The 26236-nt window shown below is 42.9% G+C and overlaps 1 protein-coding gene across 15 annotated transcripts in view; it reads right to left on the bottom strand.

Moving 5' to 3' along the window:
• Positions 1–209: 209 nt before the first annotated feature.
• Positions 210–26236, bottom strand: part of ELMO1 (engulfment and cell motility 1) — a 526731-nt gene continuing 500704 nt past the window's right edge. For 14 of the 15 annotated variants that reach the window (XM_059171566.1, XM_059171573.1, XM_059171568.1 and 11 more), the window contains 3 exons: positions 21118–21200; positions 7243–7320; positions 210–1632 (listed from right to left, as the gene is read on the bottom strand). In XM_059171566.1, coding sequence (XP_059027549.1) covers positions 1432–1632; positions 7243–7320; positions 21118–21200 — 362 coding nt within the window. In that variant the 3' untranslated portion in view covers positions 210–1431. The remainder of the gene's footprint in view (positions 1633–7242; positions 7321–21117; positions 21201–26236) is intronic. The other variant, XM_059171578.1, reaches the window with a different exon arrangement.

Below are 26236 nucleotides of genomic sequence, written 5' to 3' on the forward strand. Positions count from 1 at the left end.
AACGTGCTTTACCGATGCTCAGTGTCTTGGGTGACCTAGCCGTGGCTGAGTCCCCTAAGCCAGCGCTTCTCAAAAGTTGCTGTGTGCAACAGTCCCCTGATTCTGCAGGTCTGGGGTGGGGCCAGCAACGTTGCTGGCAAACTCTAGAGCGATGCTAAAGACCAAACGGCAAGTAGCAAGTCACCAAATCAAAACACCGGCTCCCCAACTCATCACAATTCATTTTATTCCACAGCATGTGTAAGGGAATGTTATTCTCAGGAAGATGTTTAGGATTAAAATAATTAAAAAAAACCTTGAAAGTACACACATTTATGTATCTCTTCTTTTCATTAAATATATATCTGTCTGGCAAAAAAATGTTAGACTCTTTTGTACAAAAACAAAGCAAAAAAAAAACCAAAAATAAAACAAAACAACCAACCAACCCCCAACCCTTGCAAATTGTCAATACCTGTAATAATTACAATGATGTAAACTTGGATGTCTGACAGCTTGACCATCCTGAGGGTCCGTGTTATAGCAGAGTCCCCAGGAGAAGGTTAACACCAAACACACCAAACCCGTTGAGGGGGGCCGCCTGCCACAGAGACATTTCGGTTTAGTATATTAGAGATGGGGATGACGACTGATTTCACCATTTGTGCTTTCGGCTAAGAGGCTGGGAGGTTATGAGGCCCGAAGAGGGCAGGCGTGGGCTGGGGCAGAGAGAGGACACCCAAGACTAGCTGGCGAGGAAGGAAGGTTGGTCACGGTCACAGTGCAGACGTGAAGTGGGCACGGGACCTGGGACTGGGTCCGGGAGACCCGGTGCGGCCACGGCTCTGACGAAGCTGCTGCTGCTCCTGGAACCAGAGAGGAACAGCACAAGGCAAAGGCCTGCACAGAGGAGGGAAGGGATGTGAAAGCAGATTTCGAATCACAGGGAACTGGGGATGTGAGCAGACTCCAGAGAGAAGGGGAACGAGGAGGTGGTGTTTGGTCTTCTCTGGCAGCTAGGCTGTTTCTTCCAGACACAAGCACTGGGGCATTCCCTTCGGTCTAATGGGCAGGCTTTGGGGCAGTCTGGTGCTGCCGGCTTGCCCCCTCCAGGGAGGGAGGATGTGCCTGCTGGGCATTGGGCAGGGGGTCCGGATGGAAGGGCCCTTTGGCTCTCTTATTGGTGGCGGGTTTTGCTCTGCTCCCACCAGGAGACTGCAGCAGTGGGGAGTGATCTAAAGCAATGGAGTCTAGAAACAGAATCAGGGCAGTGAGCAAGACGCCAGGTAGGGGCAGAAGAATGCTGGGGCTAGAGGCGAGGCCAAAGACAGTGTTGACCCACAGCTTCTCTTGACCGCGAGAGGGTTCCAAGGCGTGGGTGTGTTTTCATTCTTCTCTCCCATTAGCTCGATTTTCCAGTTTTGGAGGGGGGTGCTTCTGGGCCCGGCCACTTCAGTTACAGTCATAGACGAAGTCATAGTTGCTGGGCTCCTTGGGGATGGGAGGAGGCGCATCGGGGATCTGAATGTTTTCCAGGTCGAGGAGGCGGAGCTTGATTTCCATGCTGAGCAGGGTGTCCAGGTCATTCCGGGTCAGCTCGCTCATCATGTCTTTCCCCAGCAACGCATTCAGCCCATCCGTCCAGATACAGTACTGGTGGAAAAGGAGGTGACAAGGGTAACTGACTACTGATGACAATGATCAGAGTAGTGACAGTAGTTAAAAATGACCACTCAGCATGTGCTGGGCTCTATGCTAAGTGCTTTGCCTCCATCACCAATTTATCAAGTTGACATCTCTGGTTTGCAGGTAAGAGGACCGAGGTGCCGAGAGGCTGAGGGACGAGGTAGCAGGTGGAGTGGGCGGGACCGGAACTCAGGTGATCTAACTCTAGTGCACCTGCACTCTTCAGTGCAAATGATGCTTCTTCTGTAACAGCAGGAGGATCTGAGTTCTGTGTGACCTCACAACGTCACACCTCCAACATTCTACCAGTGAGTCTGCTTTTAAGCTATTGGTTGGACATATCCTACCACGCCCGGACTCATCTTTAAGTCAAGCCTGCTTCTTTCCTGACTCCAAGCATAGTTCCTAGTCTAGTGGCTAATCTCTGCCTCTCCTTTTGGATTCTTAACACTCACGATGACAGCTGGCTCTCAGCCTGAAACCAATGGTAGTCCCACCCCAGCATTTCTCTGCAAAGGGCTGGGCAATAACATTCTGCTGCTCAGTGTCTGGGGGACAAAATGGCTAAAATTATTGGCTGATCTTCATGGGAGGTGGACTGGCTGCCTGTCTCTTCCCCCTCAGTCTCGAGTTTCCAGGTTTTTTCTCCTCTGGGTCTGGGAAGCCTGGTTCCTGGGGACAGCACTGATCTTGGAAAGCCCTCCGGAGCACTCATCTAAGAACTGGTTCTTCCTTTCTCATTAAAACTGACCATGCCTTTTGTTTCTCCAGTAGACTGTGGACTCCTTGAAGAAAGAAAATCTGCTTCCTTTATCTGAGGACCTGCTTTGCTCTTCTCCTTCTCCCTCTTAAGAGTCCTGGGCCTTGGCATTAGAGCCAAGATATGTGTTGGCCGAACTGGCTTCCGCTGCCAGCATCTGACAGAGCAGCCTGCGTTCTGGATATTGTGCTCCACTCACCTTTTAGGATCTCCTAGTCCTCTGTAGGATCTCTGTGATAGCATTTGTTCTGTTCTTACCGTCAGACTAGACTTCCTTCTAGAATGGGCTCTAGATTGCCGCCCCCTCTTCTGCCCTCACTGGGTCAAGTTACAATTCCAGACCTTATACGTAGCCTGTCCTTTACACTGTGGTTACCTGGAGCATAACAGCAGATCTCAAGCAAAATGTACTATAGGACTGGAAGCCCTTTACAAACCCTAAGCCACAGCGATCTGGAATCTTCCCATGAGGCACACCTGTGGCAGGACTTTTTAAGCCGAGGAGATGCACCGTTGGTATACCCCGAGGATGTGTGTCTGGGTAATGCAGCCCTGAAGTGCAGAACTTCACTTTGGCTCTGTAATCTCAATGCCAAAGCACTGAACCCATCTAAACACCAGCTGACCGCTAAGAGATGTCTGCAAGTACTCCCGTCCGCACGAATACCTTAGATAGATTCTGAACTCCTCTAAACGTTACTTTCCACATAAATAACCTTCCTGGAAATAGATACTGAGGTTCTACCCTGGAGATCCTGACTTGTAGATCTGTGGTGAGTAAATTTTACTTAGAAAAGCTTCCAGCTAATTCTGATACGCTTCCAGATGTGGGGGCCACTGAACTCCATGTGCTCTGAGGCCCCTTCCGGCTCTAACACTGTTTGACCGTAAATCCCTAAGTCATGGGATTACTGCTTTTTGTACAGACATCCCAGTTCTGGCCAGCTTCCCAGTACAGATTAACCCACAGCAACACTTCTGTGGTGCCTTTCTTTTGAGAAGCAGCAGGCCCAGAAAATTTTATTAAAGAGTACATCAACCAATAAATAAAAACTCGGTAGGACTGAATCTGAGTTCAAAGTATCAAAGTGAACTTAAAATGTATTTTATCTTTAAAGAAATAATGTAACTTCTAGCTCTTCCCCTAAAAAGGTCTAAAAATAATGACTAACCAAGTAATAGTATGCACAGCTAATGGCCAGATTCTGGTTGCTAAATACCACTTTCTACCAGAAGGGACCATGGCTCCATGGAGAAAAGGCAGATAAACCAGGCATATTTTGTAATAGCAGCATGACTATAAGTTGTCCAACTTGTTGTCCAACTACAGGTTGTCATGTAGTCCAACATGACTACAAGTTGGATCCAAGATGACCCAAGTTGACATCTGGGGTCATGTCAGTAGGGCTTAGAAGCCAACCAGAAGGTGCTCCTACTTTCTCTAGACAGGATTATTTGGACACTGACCATGACAATCACTGCAACCCATTAAAACACAAATATGTTTAAATTCATTACTTCATAACGATGCTCAAATACCAAAACCACCTCGCTGTCCTCATTTGGAAGACGTGCGTTATTCTGAGGAATGACAAGGATGGTCAAGGGTTTATCCTCCCTATTCCATATAAACTGTATAGCCTGAAATATGGGGCCAATTTTCCACTAATAAAGAAGAAGGAATGACCAAATTGAGGTATCAACCTTCCCAATGTTTAATGGGTCCAAGGATCTAGGCCAAAATCACCAATGGCTGCTAATATCCCCCAAAGAGAGACAACCAAACACCATGGAAGAATACAACATCATTGTTGCTCAAAGTTGAGCCTCAACTAGATGAATCCTCTGACTACCACTCAATTGGAAACACGGGAAACAGATAACCGTGAAATAACAGCGCAGCTTGCAGTAGGCAGAACACCACCCTCCTTTGAAGGGAGATCGTGTCTTGGAGCCTGTGAGTATGTTAGGGTGCATGGCAAAGGGAATTAAAATAGCTAATTAGTTGATCTGCAAATAGGAAAGTCCTCTGGGATTGTCCAGCTGGGCTAATGTAATCACCAGGGTCCCTAAAAGTGGAAGAGGGAAACAGGATAGGCCTGAGCAAGAGAAGGGAGACAGAGGGGGAGTTTTGACTATGCAGGAGGAGGTCAGAATGAGGTGGTGTGGAGACTCAACCACCACAGTTGTGGGAGAATGGAGGTGATGGTCAAGGGATGCCGGTGGCCTCTAATGTGCAAACGGCAAGGAAATGGATTTTCACCCTAGAACCTCCAAAAAGGAATTCAGCTCTGGTAGTACCTTGATTTTAGCCCCCCAAAGACCTACATCAGACTTCTGACCTCCAGAATTATAACATAATACATTTATGTTGTTTTAAGCCGCTAAATTTGCGGTAATTTGTGACAGTGGCCACAGTGAACAAATACACCTAATTATAATCAGCAAATCTAGACTCTCAGCAAGGTTACCAGACAGCTGACCTGGTTTTTTCAGTGAATGGTATGCAAGGAAGAAGAGCACAAACAGATGCTCCTGAGAGAGAAAGAGAGAGAGAGAGAGAGAGAGAGGGAGGGAGGGAGGAACCTATAGATTCAAGGAAATCGAAGAAACCTGTTGACCAATTGCTATGCATGGATCTTATTTGGATGCTGATCTGAACAAAGTGTAGAAGAAATAAAACACACAAAGGAGACAAGAGGAGAAGTCTGAAAACCAGCTATGGATGGTGGTATCAAAATGTTAACAAATCAGCTGTGAGAATGGTACTGTAGTTGGTTTCAACATGGACACTGTTATTTAGAGAGACACACTGGAATATTTACAAATAAATGATTTTTCTGGATTTGCTTTGCTGGGGGGGGCAACTGGGCATCGGCGTGGGTACAGATGGCGCCACTTTGGCCCTGAGGTGATTAACAGCCCACACTGGGCAACGGGCACAGGCCGGAAGTGGGGAGGTCTGGTCCAGCTTCCTGCCTCCCTAGCTACACAGTGCAGGGACCAAGGAGACAGGGACCCTGGAGCAAGGCTCCGTGGTTTCAATTCCAGCTCTATTACTTATTACTAGTTTGACCTTGGACAGGCTTCTTAACCTCTTTGTGACTCATTTCCCTCCTTTATCAAATGGGCATAATAGTTTGTTTCTCTCAGAGGTATAATGAAGATTAAGTGAGGTGAACATCCACAAGACACGGGATGGTGCCTGGCAGAGAGAAATCCGGGCTAGTTGCAATTACTATTATCCTTACTAATATAGAGGTATTCGATTTTGGGAGGCTTCTCTCCTTATATGATAAATGAAGATAGTTGTAATAGGACTTCCTGTTTTATTGAGTGATTATGCAAATAAAAGGAGGTAATACATATGAAAGAGAGCTGAAGAAATGAGAAGTGTTCACAAGTGTATGGCATTTTTCACCTCCCCGTATCAATAAAAGGTGGCAGTTACAAATAAAAATTTGGCAGTCGGAGAACATTTGTCCTTATCTGGAATTAATGCACCCTGGAGAAAACAGCCTTGCCTAGATTTAAATAACATCCAGAGTTCTCCGTCTTAATACGGTGGCCTGCCTGTATATAACCACAATTTTATTTAAAAAGAGAAGCAGTAGGCCTCAGTATCTATTTTCAGAAAGATGAAGACAAAGTCATACCCTTTTGCAAACTAAATGTCAAGTAACACAGAATTACATTTAAGCACCATTCTAAATGCAGGATTTGCATTTAATCTTTCCTCTCTCTTTGGGATGTACGATTTTATTCAAAAGCTCTAAACCAGTGAAAAGCAGATACTGAATAACTTCTAAATGAGCAGAGTCTCCTAGGGGAAATGGGAAACAAAAGTCAGATTCTATTAAAATGTTCCATTCCTTTCTAAAAGCTGTTTATGCAACCACATGTAAAACAAAAATTTGAATGGTATCATCTAAAAATAAAGAGTTTGGAGCATAATGCTGGGCTCTCATTTACAAGAGAACGAGTTACATCAACCATAGCTGTATTTCACCTTACAAATACATTTTCCTAGATCTATGCTAAATATTTTAAATATAGCTGACAGGCGTGCTTCAAGAAGAAAAACAAATTATACATATAACAAGATGTCAAAAAGGAATAAAATCATCTTAAAAATAAAATTCCAACAGCAGAGACAGCCCTGAATCTCTTAAAATAACTTAAGGAAACATGGTAGAAAACCTACTTCATCCAATGTTTTAAAGAAGAGAGACAAGTTTATCTTGGGAAGATCCTGATTCAAAATCCAATATTCAATGGAAACCAAAGCTTCCTCAAGGCTGATTCTTCCTCAGGGTTGACAGTTATGCCCTTGCTGAAGCATTTGTACTTTCTCTTTACCATGAACTCGTGCTCAAGCTAGTAAGAGGCTGAATATGTGATAACTGGTGGTTTTTAAAGAAGTTTCCATTCAGAGTGCCTGGGTGGCTCAGTGAGTTAAGCCTCTGCCTTCGGCTCAGGTCATCACCCCGGGGCTCTGGGATCGAGCCCCACATTGGGCTCACTGCTGCTCAGCGGAGAGCCTGCTTCTCCCTCTCCCTCTGCCTGCACTCTGCCTACTTGTGATCTCTATCTCTCTGTCAAATAAAAAAATAAAATCTTTTTAAAAAAAATGAAGTTTCCATTCTATTCGAAATCAATGAGATGTTTCTTTGTTCACGATTTTTCGTAGGCAGGCCTTTTTTTTTTTTTTTTTTTTTCTAAGTGAAATTTCTTTACAATATTTCTCTCATGCTTGTTTTTCTTGCAAGAGGAAAAAGTGACATTCTCTCACAAATTAACCCCACTGAGACCCTTACCTCATGCTTGTCAGGAGCTATGAAGTTCAGTTGGCAGTTTGAGTCATACAAGATGGAGAAAGCAAGTTCAAGCACCTCCTACAAGGAATCAGAGAAAACACCACATTGAAAAAAAGGGCCACATTGGTTCTGCAGGTACAAGTGGCTGCGGATCGAACACAGAGTGAGTCCAGATGTGAGAGGCAGCAGTGAGGCTGACAGGAGGAAGGAGTGGTTTTTTCTGTTTTTGTTTTTATCAAGGTTCACAGCACATGTCCTCCTATTTAGGGGAGGTCTGCATGAACCAACTCATTTAATTCTCAAGATAATCCTTGTAGCAAGTGTGATCTTTCCTCTTGTAGGGGAAGGAGCTTGGAGAAGTTAAATCATTGTCCAAAGCCATAATCCCAAAGCCATGATAGTCTTCTTCCTTTAGCTTTTCCCTTCTAGGTCTAGGGAGACCTGAGAAATAGTAACTTCTTTCCCAACCAGCATATTAAGGGCTGCTCTATCTTTGATCACCCCCAAACAGACATAGGGGTATGAACTTCCTAAAACATGGAAGCTACATGGAAGCCAATGAGGCTTGTGGGTGAACTCATTATCTTTAGGTCCTTTGCTCTTTGAAGTACTATGGGGCAAAGGCTAAATAAAACTTAGATGTTATCCAGAGGCTACAGAGTATAAAGGTCAAGCAAGGGCCCAATGTTAGAATACATGGGTTCATTCATTGGTGAGCATTTGCTACCTGCAGGCTATGAGCCAGACCCAAAGGGCCAAGGAGTAAGTGACTGTCATTTCACTGTAGCTGTATGACATTGGCTGAAACACTCAATGTCATGTCTAGTATGTATGTTAAAATATCCTTCTCAAATTATATGTGCTGTGCATTATTGGGGACAATGATTATTCTATCACTTTGAGCAGTTAGTGGGACACAACCTTTGGAAGACAGTCATGGAACATCTCAACACCTTAAAAGCCCCTAATCTGGAGGGAAAGGGCCAAGTGTATCCATGCTCTGCATTGTTACAACACACACAGACTGCATAATTCCTTAGAGGGCAGATCTTTCCACATACTTCTCTGCCTAACACCCGTCAGAGGATTTGCCTTTGGCCAGTAACTCACAGCAAGAATGCTCCAGGAAGAAGATGGAAAGCAGACCGGTAAGATGGCTCCAGATTTCAGACTTTCAAATGGGTTAAACAATTCTTGCCAGGTGAACTCTGAAGGCCTAGCATTACTTGGAAGCCCACACAGTCAACCATCTGGCTATTTGGGCTCTCGTGGGGTTCGTCTGGGTCTGACTCGCCTCCAGCTGCCCCCTCATTAATAGGGAGCAGCTCTTGTTCTGAGCCCAGAACTACCAGTATCTCAAACCCTTCAGCCTCCTTACCCTGCCAGAAATAGGAGTAAGTGAAGGAAAGAAGGCCAAGTCAGGAATGGGGGCTATTCCGCAAACTACCTCTCTCCTCATTTTCGTTACTTCTTCCTCGGGCCTCTATTCATGCCTGCCCAGTGAAGATCAATGATATTTTAAAAAAGAGTTCACCAGAGGCACCTGGGTGGCTCAATGGGTTAAAGCTTCTGCCTGCGGCTTAGGTCATGATCCCAGGGTCCTGGGATCGAGCCCCGTATCGGGCTTTCTGCTCAGTGGGGAGCCTGCTTCCTCCTCTCTCTCTGCCTGCCTCTCTGCCTACTTGTGATCTCTCTCTGTCAAATAAATAAATAAAATCTTTAAAAAAAAAAAAAAAAAGAGTTCACCAAAACAAACCAAAACGTTTTTTTCATTAAGTTTGGCATCTCTCTTGGGACTCTGAGTTTGTCATGGGCCCTACTAGTGGCATCATAATTTGGTGTCATCTTTAAAACAAACCAACCAACAAACAAAAAACAGTCAGGCAATCCATATCGAGAACCAGGGATCCCATTTCTGGGATTAGTTCTAAAAAATTGAAAAGCAAGCCAACACCGCACACATTATTACCTATAAGAATGTATCATGAGAACCAAATAAATGTCTTCCCCAGTTTGGGTAAACGATTAAAGAAATCACAAATTAACAGAGAAATATATTCAGCCAGCCATTTAGTGTAATAGTTATGAAGATCTGATCTTGAGTGACAAAAATCAAGAGAAATGAACATTATTTACATACTGATCACATTTAGGAACAATGTCTACCTGTGGACAGAGACTGGAGGCAAATGATGGGAAATGAAAATAATTATGTTAAGGGGCTGGGATCATAGGTGATTATTTTTTTTAAATGTAAATTTTTTTTCAATAAAATGATAAGCTCTGATCTTGAAAATTCATAAAGATATTAGATTAGGAACACTGACATAAATGATGATTTCATACTAATTTCAGTATCATTCATTAGGAAAACTCTCTGACTCCTGCTTGAGAGATGGGGAAAAAGGAAAGGATGGGCTTTGCTGTGAATGACCTGTCAGTATATGGTGATGGCCCTAGGTGACATTCAGAGGTGAAATTCACGAATGGATTTCTGGGCTGAGGCTGGACAACTGGCGCTCTGCTTAGGCAGTCACATGAATCAGCCCCTTGCTAATGACAGCCAGGGTAAACACCATCAGAGCTCAGACGCAGCCTCTTGACTAGGTGTTGATGTCATCTGAGACCAGACTGTCCGTGTGGCTGTCCTTGGGACACCTTCTCTCCTGCAGAGGCTCGTAGAAGGGAGAGAAAGGAGGGGGCCTGCCAACTTTGGGTTTTGCCCTCCTAAGGTGCAAACCAGTGAGGACGTGAAGGAGCAGAGTCGTCATGACCTAGATTCCTGATAAACACAGGCAGGAAAGGGGAAATTCGTGAGAATGTCAATCCCCACTTTCATTTCACCAAAGCTGCCTGGGAGGGGTGGGAGGAATTAATTCTCTGATCCACACGCCTGCATTAAAGGCTGCTATCGCCTATAATGAGTTTTATTGACGTTCCTGGCTTGTTGTCATTGAGTCACTGATAGAGGTCAGCTCTTCAGCACTTCGAGCATAGAGGCTACAGAGCTGGGAGTGATGGCACCTCTTGGACTAACACTCTAGAAGCTGCCACCTGTCCAAACCGTCTGTGAGGGACAGAGGTGCCAGGAGGTGGTAGCGGAGCGGTCACGGATCTGGGGCAGTGTCCCCCTTAGGGGCTTCATCACACTCCACAGCATTCAGACATCTGATGCTCTGGGGCTTTGCTATTCACAACCTAAGGTCTTTTATTCCATCTGGATTTAATTCCGTGAAAAATTGTGTTCAGGAGCTCCTTATTTTCCTCCTCTATTCCATTAATTCCCATCTCTCACAATCATGCCTTGGGGTCTCTGACCCCATCCTCAACTCTGGGGCCTGCAAGCAGTGACAAGGCATGCTGGGTCAGGGGAGGCTCAGAGAAATTCTGGGCATGGATAGTACCTTGTTTTGGAGACTGCCATTTTCCAGGGGTTAAATGAGAGACTGAATACAAGAGTCCTATGCAACATATTTTTAGTATAGGCGCTGGCTGCCATTCCTTATATTGTTTTGGGGTGAAAGGTCCCATTTGGCCATTTTTCCCAGCATTCTCTTGAGCTGTGTCAGTTCTCTACCATCTCCTCAGGTCATCTTGAGGGCAAAAACACAGGATATAACTTGGCATGTGAGTGTGCTTAATATGGCTATAGGCATAGCAGTAGATTTCATAGCTGTAATACACGGCTGCTCATCTATAGATCTGTGAGTTTGAGTTTCTATTTTAGAAGGCAAAAATTACTCACTCATGTAGTTCATAAAATAATAGAGGCTACTTCCAAGAAACACATTTTAAGCCCGAAGACACCTCCAGATTTAAAGTGAGGGGGTGGAAAAGAATTTACCATGCTAATGGACATCAGAAGAAAGCAGGAGTGGCAATCCTTATATCAGATCAATTAGATTTTAAGCCAAAGACTATAATAAGAGATGAGGAAGGACACTATATCATACTCAAAGGGTCTGTCCAACAAGAAGATTTAAAAATTTTAAATATCTATGCCCCCAATGTGGGAGCAGCCAACTATATAAACCAATTAATAACAAAATCAAAGAAACACATCAACAATAATACAATAATAGTAGGGGACTTTAACACTCCCCTCACTGAAATGGACAGGTCATCCAAGCAAAAGATCAGCAAGGAAATAAAGGCCTTAAACGACACACTGGACCAGATGGACATCACAGATATATTCAGAACATTTCATCCCAAAGCAACAGAATACACATTCTTCTCTAGTGCACATGGAACATTCTCCAGAATAGATCACATCCTCGGTCCTAAATCAGGACTCAACCGGTATCAAAAGATTGGGATCATTCCCTGCATATTTTCAGACCACAATGCTCTAAAGCTAGAACTCAACCACAAAAGGAAGTTTGGAAAGAACCCAAATACATGGAGACTAAACAGTATCCTTCTAAAGAATGAATGGGTCAACTGGGAAATTAAGGAAGAATTGAAAAAAATCATGGAAACAAATGATAATGAAAATACAACGGTTCAAAATCTGTGGGACACAACAAAGGCAGTCCTGAGAGGAAAATATATAGCGGTACAAGCCTTTCTCAAGAAACAAGAAAGGTCTCAGGTACACAACCTAACCCTACACCTAAAAGAGCTGGAGAAAGAACAAGAAAGAAACCCTAAGCCCAGCAGGAGAAGAGAAATCATAAAGATCAGAGCAGAAATCAATGAAATAGAAACCAAAAAAACAATAGAACAAATCAATGAAACTAGGAGCTGGTTCTTTGAAAGAATTAATAAAATTGATAAACCCCTGGCCCGACTTATCAAAAAGAAAAGAGAAAGGACCCAAATAAATAAAATCATGAATGAAAGAGGAGAGATCACAACTAACACCAAAGAAATACAAACTATTATAAGAACATACTATGAGCAACTCTACGGCAATAAATTTGACAATCTGGAAGAAATGGATGCATTCCTAGAAACATATAAACTACCACAACTGAACCAGGAAGAAATAGAAAGCCTGAACAGACCCATAACCAGTAAGGAGATTGAAACAGTCATTAAAAATCTCCAAACAAACAAAAGCCCAGGGCCAGACGGCTTCCCGGGGGAATTCTACCAAACATTTAAAGAAGAACTAATTCCTATTCTCCTGAAACTGTTCCAAAAAATAGAAATGGAAGGAAAACTTCCAAACTCATTTTATGAAGCCAGCATCACCTTGATCCCAAAACCAGACAAGGATCCCACCAAAAAAGAGAGCTATAGACCGATATCCTTGATGAACACAGATGCGAAAATACTCAACAAAATACTAGCCAATAGGATTCAACAGTACATTAAAAAGATTATTCACCACGACCAAGTGGGATTTATTCCAGGGCTGCAAGGTTGGTTCAACATCCGCAAATCAGTCAATGTGATACAACACATCAATAAAAGAAAGAACAAGAACCATATGATACTCTCAATAGATGCTGAAAAAGCATTTGACAAAGTACAACATCCCTTCCTGATCAAAACTCTTCAAAGTGTAGGGATAGAGGGCACATACCTCAATATCATCAAAGCCATCTATGAAAAACCCACCGCAAATATCATTCTCAATGGAGAAAAACTGAAAGCTTTTCCGCTAAGGTCAGGAACACGGCAGGGATGTCCATTATCACCACTGCTATTCAACATAGTACTAGAGGTCCTAGCCTCAGCAATCAGACAACAAAAGGAAATTAAAGGCATCCAAATCGGCAAAGAAGAAGTCAAATTATCACTCTTCGCAGATGATATGATACTATATGTGGAAAACCCAAAAGACTCCACTCCAAAACTGCTAGAACTTATACAGGAATTCAGTAAAGTGTCAGGATATAAAATCAATGCACAGAAATCAGTTGCATTTCTCTACACCAACAGCAAGACAGAAGAAAGAGATATTAAGGAGTCAATCCCATTTACAATTGCATCCAAAACCATAAGATACCTAGGAATAAACCTAACCAAAGAGACACAGAATCTATACTCAGAAAACTATAAAGTACTCATGAAAGAAATTGAGGAAGACACAAAGAAATGGAAAAATGTTCCATGCTCCTGGATTGGAAGAATAAATATTGTGAAAATGTCTATGCTACCTAAAGCAATCCACACATTTAATGCAATTCCTATCAAAGTACCATCCATCTTTTTCAAAGAAATGGAACAAATAATGCTAAAATTTATATGGAACCAGAAAAGACCTCGAATAGCCAAAGGGATATTGAAAAAGAAAGCCAACGTTGGTGGCATCACAATTCCGGACTTCAAGCTCTATTACAAAGCTGTCATCATCAAGACAGCATGGTACTGGCACAAAAACAGACACATAGATCAATGGAACAGAATAGAGAGCCCAGAAATAGACCCTCAAATCTATGGTCAACTAATCTTCGACAAAGCAGGAAAGAATGTCCAATGGAAAAAAGACAGCCTTTTCAATAAATGGTGCTGGGAAAATTGGACAGCCACATGCAGAAAAATGAAATTGGACCATTTCCTTACACCACACACAAAAATAGACTCAAAATGGATGAAGGACCTCAATGTACGAAAGGAATCCATCAAAATCCTTGAGGAGAACACGGGCAGCAACCTCTTCGACCTCTGCCGCAGCAACATCTTCCTAGGAACAACGCAAAAGGCAAGGGAAGCAAGGGAAAAAATGAACTACTGGGATTTCATCAAGATCAAAAGCTTTTGCACAGCAAAGGAAACAGTTAACAAAATCAAAAGACAACTGACAGAATGGGAGAAGATATTTGCAAACGACATATCAGATAAAGGACTAGTGTCCAGAATCTATAAAGAACTTAGCAAACTCAACACCCAAAGAACAAATAATCCAATCAAGAAATGGGCAGAGGACATGAACAGACATTTCTGCAAAGAAGACATCCAGATGGCGAACAGACACATGAAAAAGTGCTCCATATCACTCGGCATCAGGGAAATACAAATCAAAACCACAATGAGATATCACCTCACACCAGTCAGAATGGCTAAAATCAACAAGTCAGGAAATGACAGATGCTGGCGAGGATGCGGAGAAAGGGGAACCCTCCTACACTGTTGGTGGGAATGCAAGCTGGTGCAGCCACTCTGGAAAACAGCATGGAGGTTCCTCAAAATGTTGAAAATAGAACTGCCCTATGACCCAGCAATTGCACTATTGGGTATTTACCCTAAAGATACAAATGTAGTGATCCAAAGGGGCACATGCACCCGAATGTTTATAGCAGCAATGTCCACAATAGCCAAACTATGGAAAGAACCTAGATGTCCATCAACAGATGAATGGATCAAGAAGATGTGGTATATATACACAATGGAATACTATGCAACCATCAAAAGAAATGAAATCTTGCCATTTGCAACAACATGGATGGAACTAGAGCGTATCATGCTTAGCGAAATAAGTCAAGCAGAGAAAGACAACTATCATATGATCTCCCTGATATGAGGAAGTGGTGATGCAACATGGAGGCTTAAGTGGGTAGAAGAAGAATAAATGAAACAAGATGGTATTGGGAGGGAGACAAACCATAAGTGACTCTTAATCTCACAAAACAAACTGAGGGTTGCCGGGGGGAGGGGGTTTGGGAGAAGGGGTTGGGATTATGGACATTGGGGAGGGCATGTGATTTGGTGAGTGCTGTGAAGTGTGTAAACCTGGTGATTCACAGACCTGTACCCCTGGGGATAAAAATATATGTTTATAAAAAATAAAAAAATTATAAAAAAAAAAAAAACAACCTACGTTTCCATCAATAGAAGAGTGGATATTTGTAAAGTATGTATAAGCCCAAAACAGAATATTATACAAAACTGAAAATGACATGTTGCATAATGAAACAAGAAGGATCAAATTATATCCATAACTCTATCCATTTATAAAAAAAGAAGGTTGATCTTTTTAATAAAGCAATTCCCAGAAGACTATAGACAGCATAATGCTGTTTTTATAAAACTCAAAAACAAACAATATATCATTAGGACATAATTAATAAAACCACTCTTATTTTAAAAGCAAGGAAATGAAAAACAAAATTTGGGATAGTGGTTACCTCAGGGGCTAGAGAGGAAGCATAAGGGTTAGAGGATAGTCACAGAGGTTCATATTTTTATGCCTTATAAGTTAAATACATGTCCTATTAGATCATTTTTTCATGTATTGTATATTTAAAACATTATAAAGGAAATAAAAGATAAAAATTTAAATAGCACTTAATACCCAAAATGTTAAAAATACATGTATTTATAGATGCAAGGGAAAAAAGTCTGGAAGAAAAAAATGTCAGAATGTTAATAATGGTTATTTCTGGGTTGTAGAGTTTGGGTATGTTTTTTCTTTTTGTATAATTGTATGTTCTCTACAATAAATATGCAATGCTTTATAATTAAAAAAAAAAAAAATAGAGGCTACTGCCTTCTTTGGGCAGCTATAACTTTCTGGCCCCAATCTGTCTTAGCATTACCAGCCAGTAGTTCTCCAACCCATTTTCTTCTCTCAGTCCTCTCTCTGTGTCTCTCAATCCTATACTCTGAATTCAATGTTTCTCAATCAGAGGATGTTCCGTCCTATGTTGGAAGCACCCTGTACCTTTTCACATACTCTCTCCTCTTCCTAGAAAGTCTTCGTCTTGCTTTCCCTCCCTTAGCAATTCCTTTTCAACCCACCTCAGACACCATTTCCTCCAGGAGCCTTTCTCAAGTCTCCCAGGTTCTCTCTGTATTTAAATGTCCTAGAAGTGGACAACATTGGATTATCATTGCATGTTGGCACATGAGTCTTACATCTAGTAGACACCCGGGGCTAGGGGCTAGGTTGTATTTATCTTTGAATTACTAGCTCCTGGCACAGACCTGATAGAAAGGAGATACTCAATATCACATGAGTATGAAATGAAGCAAATCTCAATAAAAGGCCTTTGCGTTAAGACCAGGGTTCTCAAGCTGATGCCAGAACATTAGCTTCTAGTATAATCTGTTTCTTATGGCAGGTTCATGAACACACTAGAAAAATAAAAGCTTGATTTCAGGACATGGTGAGATGGAAGCTTCTGCTATGTGAAATACATTCCTATTTCTTATCAGTGAGACCTGGTCGGATTGGTTCCTTTCCTTTTCTATTCCTAGGACCTTGGACAGTACCCAGTATATCAGATGCATAACGAGTGAGAAGTCTGATCATTTACCAATGTATTGCTATGAACGAGGTGTCTCCCTTATGGATGTTAATGTTGAAGTCTGCCTTGCTCAGCAATTGAACTAACCAAAGTCCCATAGCACAAAATGTCAGACCCTACCCACTAGTTGGAAAAACTGTCTGAAGAGCCAGTAACACACATTGGTTACTGTCCACTACCATGTACCGACAGATCTCCTGTGGACACATTTTGTCAGCTCTCTTTTTAAGCTGCAGATAATCCCCTTTTCTACCAGAAGTCCCAGAGATAGGGAGCAGCAGGCCTGTGGAGTACTAGAAGAAGGGGTGTGGTATGGGGGATTGAAGCAGGAAAGTCTTAGAACCATGGGTTTCCTTTCTGCCTTTTGATGTTTTGCCTGAGGAACCAGGTGTATGAATGCTGGAAACTTTGCAAGACAATCGGTTTTCATGTACAGGCAATGAAATCATCAGGCTTGGGGAGATACTGCCTATCTCAGCCTTCAAGGTAGCCTGGAAGAGCAGGGGGTGACTGAAACATCTTGACTAGTAATACCAGGGAAGAGCCTCCACTTGCTAACATATCTCTATGTTTATAGCAGTGTATTCCATCCATCCATCCATCCATCCACTTTTCCATGAAGGTCATTGCAAAAAAAAAAAAAATAGATTGGAAAATGTCATTTAATCTGTTCTGTTGGTCTCCTGTACAGGGAGAGGAATCTGACACAGGAAGGCCACATCCACCCACACGTGTCACATGTGTCAATGAGATCATCATCTCCACACCTGTTTCAACATTGGTGACTTGTGTCTTCTCTCTTCTCTCTCTTGCTTTTTTGTTTGTTTGATTTTTGGTTAGTCAAGCTGGAATTTTATCAGTTTTATTAATATCTTCCAGAAACAAAGTTTTGCTTTTGTTGATTTTCCCTGTTTTCAGTTTCACTGATTTCAACTCTAATATTAATTATTTCTTTTCTTCTCTTTGCTTTAGGCTTAAATTGCTCTTCTCCAGCTTCATAAGGTAGAAACTTTATTGATTTTATATACTTCTTCTTTTCTAATAGATATGTGTTTAATATTATAAGTTTCCCTCTAGCACTGCTTTTGCCCCATCCTGCACATCTTGGTGTTACATTTTAGCTCCATGTAGTTTATTTTGTAATTTCTCTTGAGACTCCTTTGAACTATGCAGAAGTGTATTTTTAAATTTCTAAGTATTTGGTGAGATTTTTCCAGCTATCTTTCTATTACTGATTTCTAGCTTAACTCCAGCTCTGGCCTGAGAACATGCTTGTATGACTGCTATTCTTTTAAATTTGTTAGGATATATTTTATGGCCCAGAATGTGGTCTGTCTTGGTGAATGCCTCTTGTGAGCTTCACAAGAATGCATATTCTGCATTGTCAGGTGGATTTTCTATTACTGGTAATTAGATCAAGTTGACTGATGGTGCTGTTCTAAGTCATCGATATCCTTACTGATTTTCTTTCTGCTTCATCTATCAATTACTGACAGAGAGGTATTGAAATCCCCATGTAATAATGGATTTGGGAATTTATCCTGTTAGCTCTTTGCCTTTGGTTTTCTGCATTTGGAATATGACATGCCTAAATGTTATGGGTGAGGTTTTTGTTGTTGTTATTGTTGTTTTTGCACATTTATATTGCTTAATGTTCTCTAAATTTCCTGGATTTGTGGTTTTATGTCTGTCATTAATTTTGGACTATGCTTAGCCATTCTTGACTTAATATTTCTTTTGCACCATTCTTTTTTTCTTCTGGTATTCTAATTATACATAGGTTATACCTTCTGCAATTGTCTCTCAGTTCTTTGGAGTTTTCATTTTTTTCCCTCTTTCAGTTTAGAAGTTTCTATTGACTCATCTTTAAGGCACTAATCCTTTCCTTGGCCACATCAAGTCTACTAATAAACTCAGGAGAAGCATTCTTCACTTCTGTGACAGTACTTTTATTTATAGCCTTTCCTTTTGACTCATTTCTAGAGTTTCTGCCTTTTTGCTTACATTACCTATCTGTTCTTTCAGGTTGTTTCCTTTTCCCATTAGAGCCTAAGACATTTATAATCTAGTTATTTTAAATTCTCTGTCTGATAATTCTAGCATCTTTGTCATAATGGAGTCTGGTTCTGATGATTGCTTTGTTCTTTTCTTCAGGCTATTTTTTCTTACTTTTTGGCATGCCTAAAATTTTTGTTGAGATCCAGACATGTTATGTTAGGCAACAGGAAGTGAGAGATACAGACCCTTATGGTGACGATGTATGTTAATCTGGTAAGGAATTGGGATATGTTCAATATTTGCTGTAGCTATAAATTCCAGAGGCTTCAAATTCCTCTAGTGTTCCCGTTTTTCATCTCCTCTGTTGACTCTGGGATTCCCTAAGTACTCCTCCTCAGAGACAGTTGATGTTTTGCAGATCTTTCTGCCCTAATCCAATGTTTTATTATCTTGGAGTCTTATTAGTGTACTGGTAGGGTATGGGTGATGAAGAGCATTCGATAATTTCCCAATTAAGTCTTCATCTTTTAGGGGCTCTGTATCTTCTGGCTTTCACCTTCTCAAATGGTATAGACTTCCCTTCCTATCCTCTCCCCTTCTGCCTGGCTGCAGAGTTTCCTATCAATTTCCTTAGGCTCTGACTCAACTATGTCTCCCCTACCCCCAACACCATGGTTGAGACAGAAAGGCTAAAATGAGATGAAATGGGAGAAATGTTCTTGCCCTAGATAGGAAAAAGGGGTCTGGAGGACAGAACTCTTGTTATGGAGAAGGCTCTGGCATATTTCATGTTTACTCTTTCTTTTTCCCTGCCAGAGACATGAAGGGTGGTCCTTTTCAGTTCTTCACTGTGAGAATCTGCTAGGGTTACAGTAGGTAAAACCCATGAAAGTATGCTCCCCAGAAGACTGCAACCCCAAGTTTCTCAACCTCACACTAACCCACACTCAGCCTACAGCAATTTATCGGAATTGTCATTTAAGGGATCCTGTGATTTCTAGCTCCTGCGGCTTCTGCACCAAGTGAGCAGATCAGGCTATGGCTCTCAGGATGCCCTTGACTCTCCAGATTCCAGGGTGGTGGTTTGCCCTGCAACCTCAGTTCTTGGATAGGTCCAAGAAAATTGTCTTACTATAAGGATAGGAGTGAAAATTCCCAAGCACCTTACATGTTGGAACTGAAAGCAGTCTCTCCACATGTATTTTACCTAATGCTCTCCATTCATACTCAGAGCACATGAGTCCTGGCAGTCTATTTTGCTGCCAGCTACACACTTCCTGGCCTTCTTTGGGTTATAAACTCTTGTTGCTGCCAATTTCCCCACACTGTTTCCTGCTCAGCTCCAAGTGTTCTAGAACGATGGGGCTGAGCTGAGCCAGTGCTCCCCGAGACTGTGCTCTGTGTGTCAGGTGGCTGAGGAGGCAAACCATGAAGATTGGGACCTTGCTGGTATAGTTAAGGATGCTCCTCTGAAATCTGATGAGTGGTGCAAACTCTATTTCCCCACATCACAAACAAGAGAGAAATGTTGTGTAACAGGTGACCCACAGACTCTGAGGCACACTGTTGTATCAGTGTGCTTGTCAGTTAAGTGTGTTATATGATAGTGCTGTGACAGGCTTGACAAAGAAGGAATTCACACTGAGTTGAGGTGAGTTATACTTATGTTACTTAAGAACAAATGATCTTGCTGTCGGTTTTCTCACCAGTATCTTTATAGTATGTTTATCCTCCTAAGTAGTACTTTTACAGTATAACTGATCTGTGGGGTATTTTCTACCAAGGTGGCTGGAGCACCCAGATCTATCTAGATAATTTTGCTCATGGATGGGTACTGTGTATCGCAAGATGCAAGAGGTAGACACAAAGAATTGGCTCCCTGGTGGCCCTTCCAAGGGCAAATACCTCCAAAGTGGGGGCAAAGGAAATTCTTCCATCCTTTCAGAGAGCGCCTCCTCCCACACTCTCTAGTATGGAGCCCTGGCGGTTATGATCAACACCTGGTTGGTAACTAGGAGGGGAGGGTGAAAAATATTGTGATATGAAGATGATTTAAGCAATATTCGCCTCTGGGGGAAATTTTCCCCTTTAATAAGGGTTTGAGTTATTTCACATACTTTCCATGACGCCGAAGGCTACCACGCCCTTAAATTTTCTAAAATGTTTTGAGTCCTCTTTCCCAGGCTTCACACAGACTCTGGAGGCTACCAAGAAGGTAAGGACAGCAGGAGAAAATGGAAGAGACTGGAGTGGAAGTCAGGGAAGAAAGAGCTTGAACATAAATGGGAAGTGAGGAGAGGCCCAAAGAATGGGTGGGGATGAGGGGAGCGGGCTTGAGGGCGGCCTGAGTGACAACAGTGGGGAGGCAATTTCTAGGGTTGTCAGGAGACAGGAAGGGAGAGAATGGAAGAGGTGGGGGAGAGGGATTTGAAAGTGATCAGTGAAAGCATAAGGCTAAGGGATATAAAAGCAGTCAAGAAAGGAAAAAGGAGAGCTGAGCAAGTGACGTGCTACAGCACAAGCACGCACATGCACGCACATGCACGCACATGCACGCACATGCACGCGCACACACACACGCATTGCTCCTAACGTGGGGCTGGGCACCCCCCCTGCCCCCCGCCGTTTCTGGCTGCTCCGTGAGATTGCGCTGTTCGCAACAATTTGGAAATCGTACCTTGTTTTGTTTAAGGGCACCTTTCTCTTTCATATGAGGGCAGTCCTTCCCCGTCACCACCGCTTTGATATCTGCCACTGGCACTGCAATTCAGAAGAGAAAATGAAAGTCACTACACCGTGGGAGAGCGGAGATGACAGGAAAGAAGCAGGGCTGAGCCCGGAGTCTGCGAACACCGTCGTCATTCCTGAAACTACTGCAACACAGGGAAAGAAAAGAGGTAAAAAGAGAAAGAGAAGTGAGGCAAAATCCCAGGCCTAGAAACTAAAATAGATTCTTATATTCTGCTAAAAAGCATCCCTGGGAGAAAAATCTATGTTCACAAGCAGAATCTGGTTCACTAAAACAAATCCCTTAGAAAAACCCATCATCGTTGTGTAAAGGTGATGGTATCAGAATCAGCAGTAATAATACTACCACCAGTGGTACTAATACTGGTATTAGTTTCTGCTGCCAGGAGCAACGCCTGGTGTTTCAGACACATTGCTATCTCTTGCTACAGCAGTTGCATCTATTCAATTCTGAGTTTTGGATAACAAGGAGAAGCAACCTTACCAAAAAAAAAAAAAAAAAAAAAAATCGATCTGGATCTGAACACTCATTTCCAAATTCTCATTCTCTACCATCTCATTAATTTTCACAGCAACTCTGTGAGGCAGGGGTGTGTGTGTGTGTGTGTGTGTGTGTGTGTGTGTGTGTGTGTATAAATCCCTATTTTATAGACAACGAAAGCAAACTCAATTAAAGAAAGGGAACATTATTTTCTGATAGGGAAATGGTAGCTGGAGATCCTGAGAATAATGAAGTTAGATAAAATGATGTTATCTCATGTCTTCCTCAGGACTTGGGGGAAGATAAAAGATGCAGACAGGTTCGTACATTTAAAACTTGTCAAGAGCATCGAAGAGAGGGAAGGCAGTAAGATGGTTTGGAACCATACTTTTTAAAACTGTGAAGTCACCTGGCCCTCTCCAATCCCAAATCTTTTAGTCCTGCAAGGGACTGTGAATCCTGGGGCCCACTTAGGATTTGCAGAAACTTCTAATAATCAATGCCTCAGACTCCCTTAATGACGAAGATGATGAGAGATTTCGTAATTAAGGTTCATATACTTTTACTGAGGAATTGCATTGTAGGGGAGAGATTTGGATGAAGATGAAATTATGAAACATACAGAATATCAAAATGATACAACAGGGAGGCCCTTGAAAAGCTCACATTTCCCAGGTCCCCTAAAATTGCTAAGACTTTGCTCAAATCTATTGACAGCCCTAGAGCTTTCTCTAACCCTAGAGAAAAGTGGGGTTGAAATGAACTCTTCCAGGAATCTCTGCACATATTCCCTGCTGTCTGTCTCACCACGTCAGCTCCTTCATCTTGCAGTCCTGATTCTAGATTGCATTGGCAGGCATCACGTGTGCTGACCAATATCTGGCTTTCCTCCTTTTCCTGGGCATATGGAAGACTACACTTCCCAGCAACCTTTGCAGTTAGGTGGGCCATATGATGAGGTCTGGCCAGTGAAATATGAGAGGTGATGGCATGCATGTCCCTTCTTGAAGGAAGCAGTAAAAAGCCCACATCCACCAGCCTCCCTTCAGAAACCCAACAGGCCACACGCTCCATCCAGGTGGCACAGCTGTGGGATGGCACAGGAGCCACTGGTCTGAGGGGCCATGTGGAACAGTCCTTCCACTGCCCAGGCCAGTAACATCCCAGATGTTACTGGCCTGGGCAGTGGGCCACTGAGATCTGGGAGCTGTTTGTTCCTGCAGCGTAACGCAGCAATGTGGCCTATCTGGAGTGGCATAATTGTTTGCCTTCGATGCCTTTCCTGCCTCTAAGCCTAACCCTAACTCTAACCCTATAATTCCTGGACCTCCTTTTGACCACAACCCTTCACTGACTTCAATTCTTCTTAAATCCATTTTTTATAACCAATAATCAGCCCTATTCCCCTCAGTGGTCAATGTGATTGCCTATTCACAAGCCCAGGAGGGGACATTTGGGCACTCTGGGAAACTGGGGTTGACTGTGTTTACTTTTCAAATTGGGCCTCCCCCACTGAAGTGAATTTGTGGAAGAGATAACCTACCCATTCAGAAGCCTTCTTGAGCTTCAGATGGAGTTTGAGTCACAAGTACCTTGCAGAAAAAGTCTTTTGTTGTATCATATATAACACAGTCAACGAACTAGAAAGAGTTTCCACAGTCTATAAATACTAAGTTACCCTTTGGCTTTGAAAACCCATCATATGGAACCAGACAAGAGGAACACAAAAGTCGATGGTGGGAGTAGTCTTCAGAATCTCTAATGAGACGGCTTCAGGGGAGAAAAGGCACTTTTCCACTGTGCTCGTGGCAGTACATACATATTCTGTTTTTTTTTGGTTTTTTTTGTTTTTTTTTTATACGTATTGTCCCCTGTCAAGGAGACAAGTTGCTGTATTATTCCCAGGACTGTGGCTAAGAGGAAACACAAAATTCTAAAAATACAGTCTGGCTTTTAAAGGTTGCTCTTTGCATAGTTTGTCTCCAGATGCACTGGAAGATTAGGAGTCAGAAGGGCTAGAACGCCGTCCTTTCTATTCCCATGAGCAGAATCAGACTCATGTTTCTTGAATCTACACTCTGAGGAGGCAAGAGAGGGCTCCTGACTCCTTCAAAGTCAGGCGAGGGTTTCCAACAGGCTTTTTTTTTTTTTTTTTTTTTAAATGTGGGAGCAGTATAAAGAAGTGGTGCCCAGAGATAGGAGAAATAAAAGGGGCCCTGCCGGCACACTCCTCTTAGAGCCCTTAGAAGTCCTCTAAATGCTTGGGGCATGGTCTTATTTCTTCCAATCCTTTTCTCAGTTTGAGCCAGACTGAGACAATCTCATTCAATACTACCATTTTACAGATGGGAAGACTGAGGCCCAAAGAGAGGAAGTAAATTATGCAATGCCATAATTAGTTAGTGCAATGCATAATGCATTATGCATAATGCATTAGTTAGTGCAATACAATGCACTAACTAATGATAGTGGGGGCCAGAGCTGGGACAGTTTTTTCTTCTACTCTATGCTTTCTAGCTTGGTCATGGCTTCTTCCTATGTGTGGAAGGTGTCAGCACCCCAAATCATGCTGCATACAGCCCTGGATGTGGTGATCACTTTAGATACTCCAGGAAACTCTTTGGTGGCTAATATCTGTGGAAAGCACAGCAACTGTGATTTAAAACAAAAATACAAGGGAAAAAGGAAGGGTGACCACCAAAATAGTGTTAGTTTTCACCGCTGGGAGCCAAACTGAGGCAGAAACCACCCCAGGAAGTAGCTAGTGAGCCATGAGCACTTGCTGTATACACAGCTCCATAGAGGCTCCTGAGAGTGGCCACACAGAGGGGGGTTGGGCGGAGCCTATCCCTCCACAATCAGTGAAGAATCCGATCTCTAATTTGGCTGCACAGAGCAGTGGGAGGGGCCGGTGTCCTGAGCTGGCTTTGAATTCTAGATCGACCACTGAATCTGTTCCACTTTGGGCTGAAGTGCTGGGAGCCTAACCTTCCTCGTCTGCAATGGGGAACTCGAGCATCAGCTTCTTCAGAGTTGCTCAGAGAACGACATCCTAAGGCTAGAGCAGGATCATGGTTGGCTTTTCATCTAGGCTGTGCAGGGTCGTGGGTAAAAGCCACGGCTACGGAGCTGGATGGTTGCAGACATCTCTGCTCTACTGTTTACTAGCCATGGGACCCTGAACAGGTTGTTTAAAATTTTCTGTACCTCAGTTTCCTTATCTGTAAAGGAAGGGCAATGATGTCTACCTCTCTAAGTTGGTGAGAGGGTAACTTATGTACAGCTCTTAGAACAGAGCCTGGCATACAGTAAGCACTCAATAAATGTTGATCACAATTATTCTCATTATCAATAATCAAAGTTAATTGTCTCTTTGGATTGAGGGACCTGAATTATTCAGCGTGCTTCCGTGACCCAAACTGCCCACTTTGCTTTGCTGTCTCAGCTGTTCCTCCATCCTCTGTAATAGACTTCATCGCCTTGTGAGGGGATGAGCCTTCTCCTCCCTGTCCCCTTTGATGTGGGAGAGGAGTCTGGACTAGATTCTTTCAAAGGGCAGCGCTGAGGGGCCTGGGGCATGGCTGGAAAGTTGTAGAGTCTATTGTCTAGTGCGGGTGATGAGAGCCCGTAAATGTAGCGACTGGGATGTGGGGTGGTATCTCCTGCCAAACAGGAATAACACGAGAAGAGATTTCCTAAACCTTTAGGGATGACGACAGCTAAGGAGAGGCCCTCAATCTCCACTCATCCTCTCTGCATTAAGAAGATTCAATTACACTCTTTGATTCATCAATATCTCAATATTCAGCACTGATTAACTCAAGGGGCGGAAGACAATTTCCCCCGTGGTCTCAGGAGAGGGCAACCGTACATGGCAAGAGTGATAGCACTTGGTATCAATTAAAGGAACATTTCATTTTTCTAGTGAAACGAGGTTTATGACTTCTAAGGGCTCTAAGAAGATGGGCAGAATGCAGAATTGGAATTAAATGCAAACCAAGGGCAGGTCTGAGGCAGTCAACTTGAGTTTCCTAAGCAGGGGCCTGCTCATCCCAGGCGCATATCAGGTCCATTTTACTTCTTTATATGAATACATGCCCTCCCTGGCTCCCATGTGCATAAAGATACAATCTCAACAACACACACACACACACACCCTTCCACGTGCATACACCTGTACAGGTACGCAGTCCTGGTTTATCCTGCAGTGGGTAAGCTGTTAATGGAGCAGTTCTTTTGAACTCTAAAGTACTGAGTTTCAAAGGCTGCAGAAGAAGGGGCAGGCTAGAGTTTTTGGAGCCATCGTCAGAAGGGACCACTGTAACCCTTTCCCAGAACCAGCATCACTCTGTGGTCACCACCAAAAGCTGTTCAGAGATTTGCAGCTCTGACCTTGCACTTCCATGACCACCCTGGCGAGCTGGTTCTCCCTGGCTTCGGCACTCTGGGTTTGTAGCTAGTTACTTTTACCCTGCTGGCAAGCCCAGGAGCTGCCCCTACAAGGCTCACGAGCTGTCTGGTCCTTGCCTTCTCCAGGAGCAGGGCTACCAATCTCTTAAGCAACAGA

This window comes from Mustela lutreola, chromosome 4 (assembly GCF_030435805.1).
Source record: "Mustela lutreola isolate mMusLut2 chromosome 4, mMusLut2.pri, whole genome shotgun sequence".
Taxonomy (NCBI): Eukaryota; Metazoa; Chordata; class Mammalia; order Carnivora; family Mustelidae; genus Mustela; species Mustela lutreola.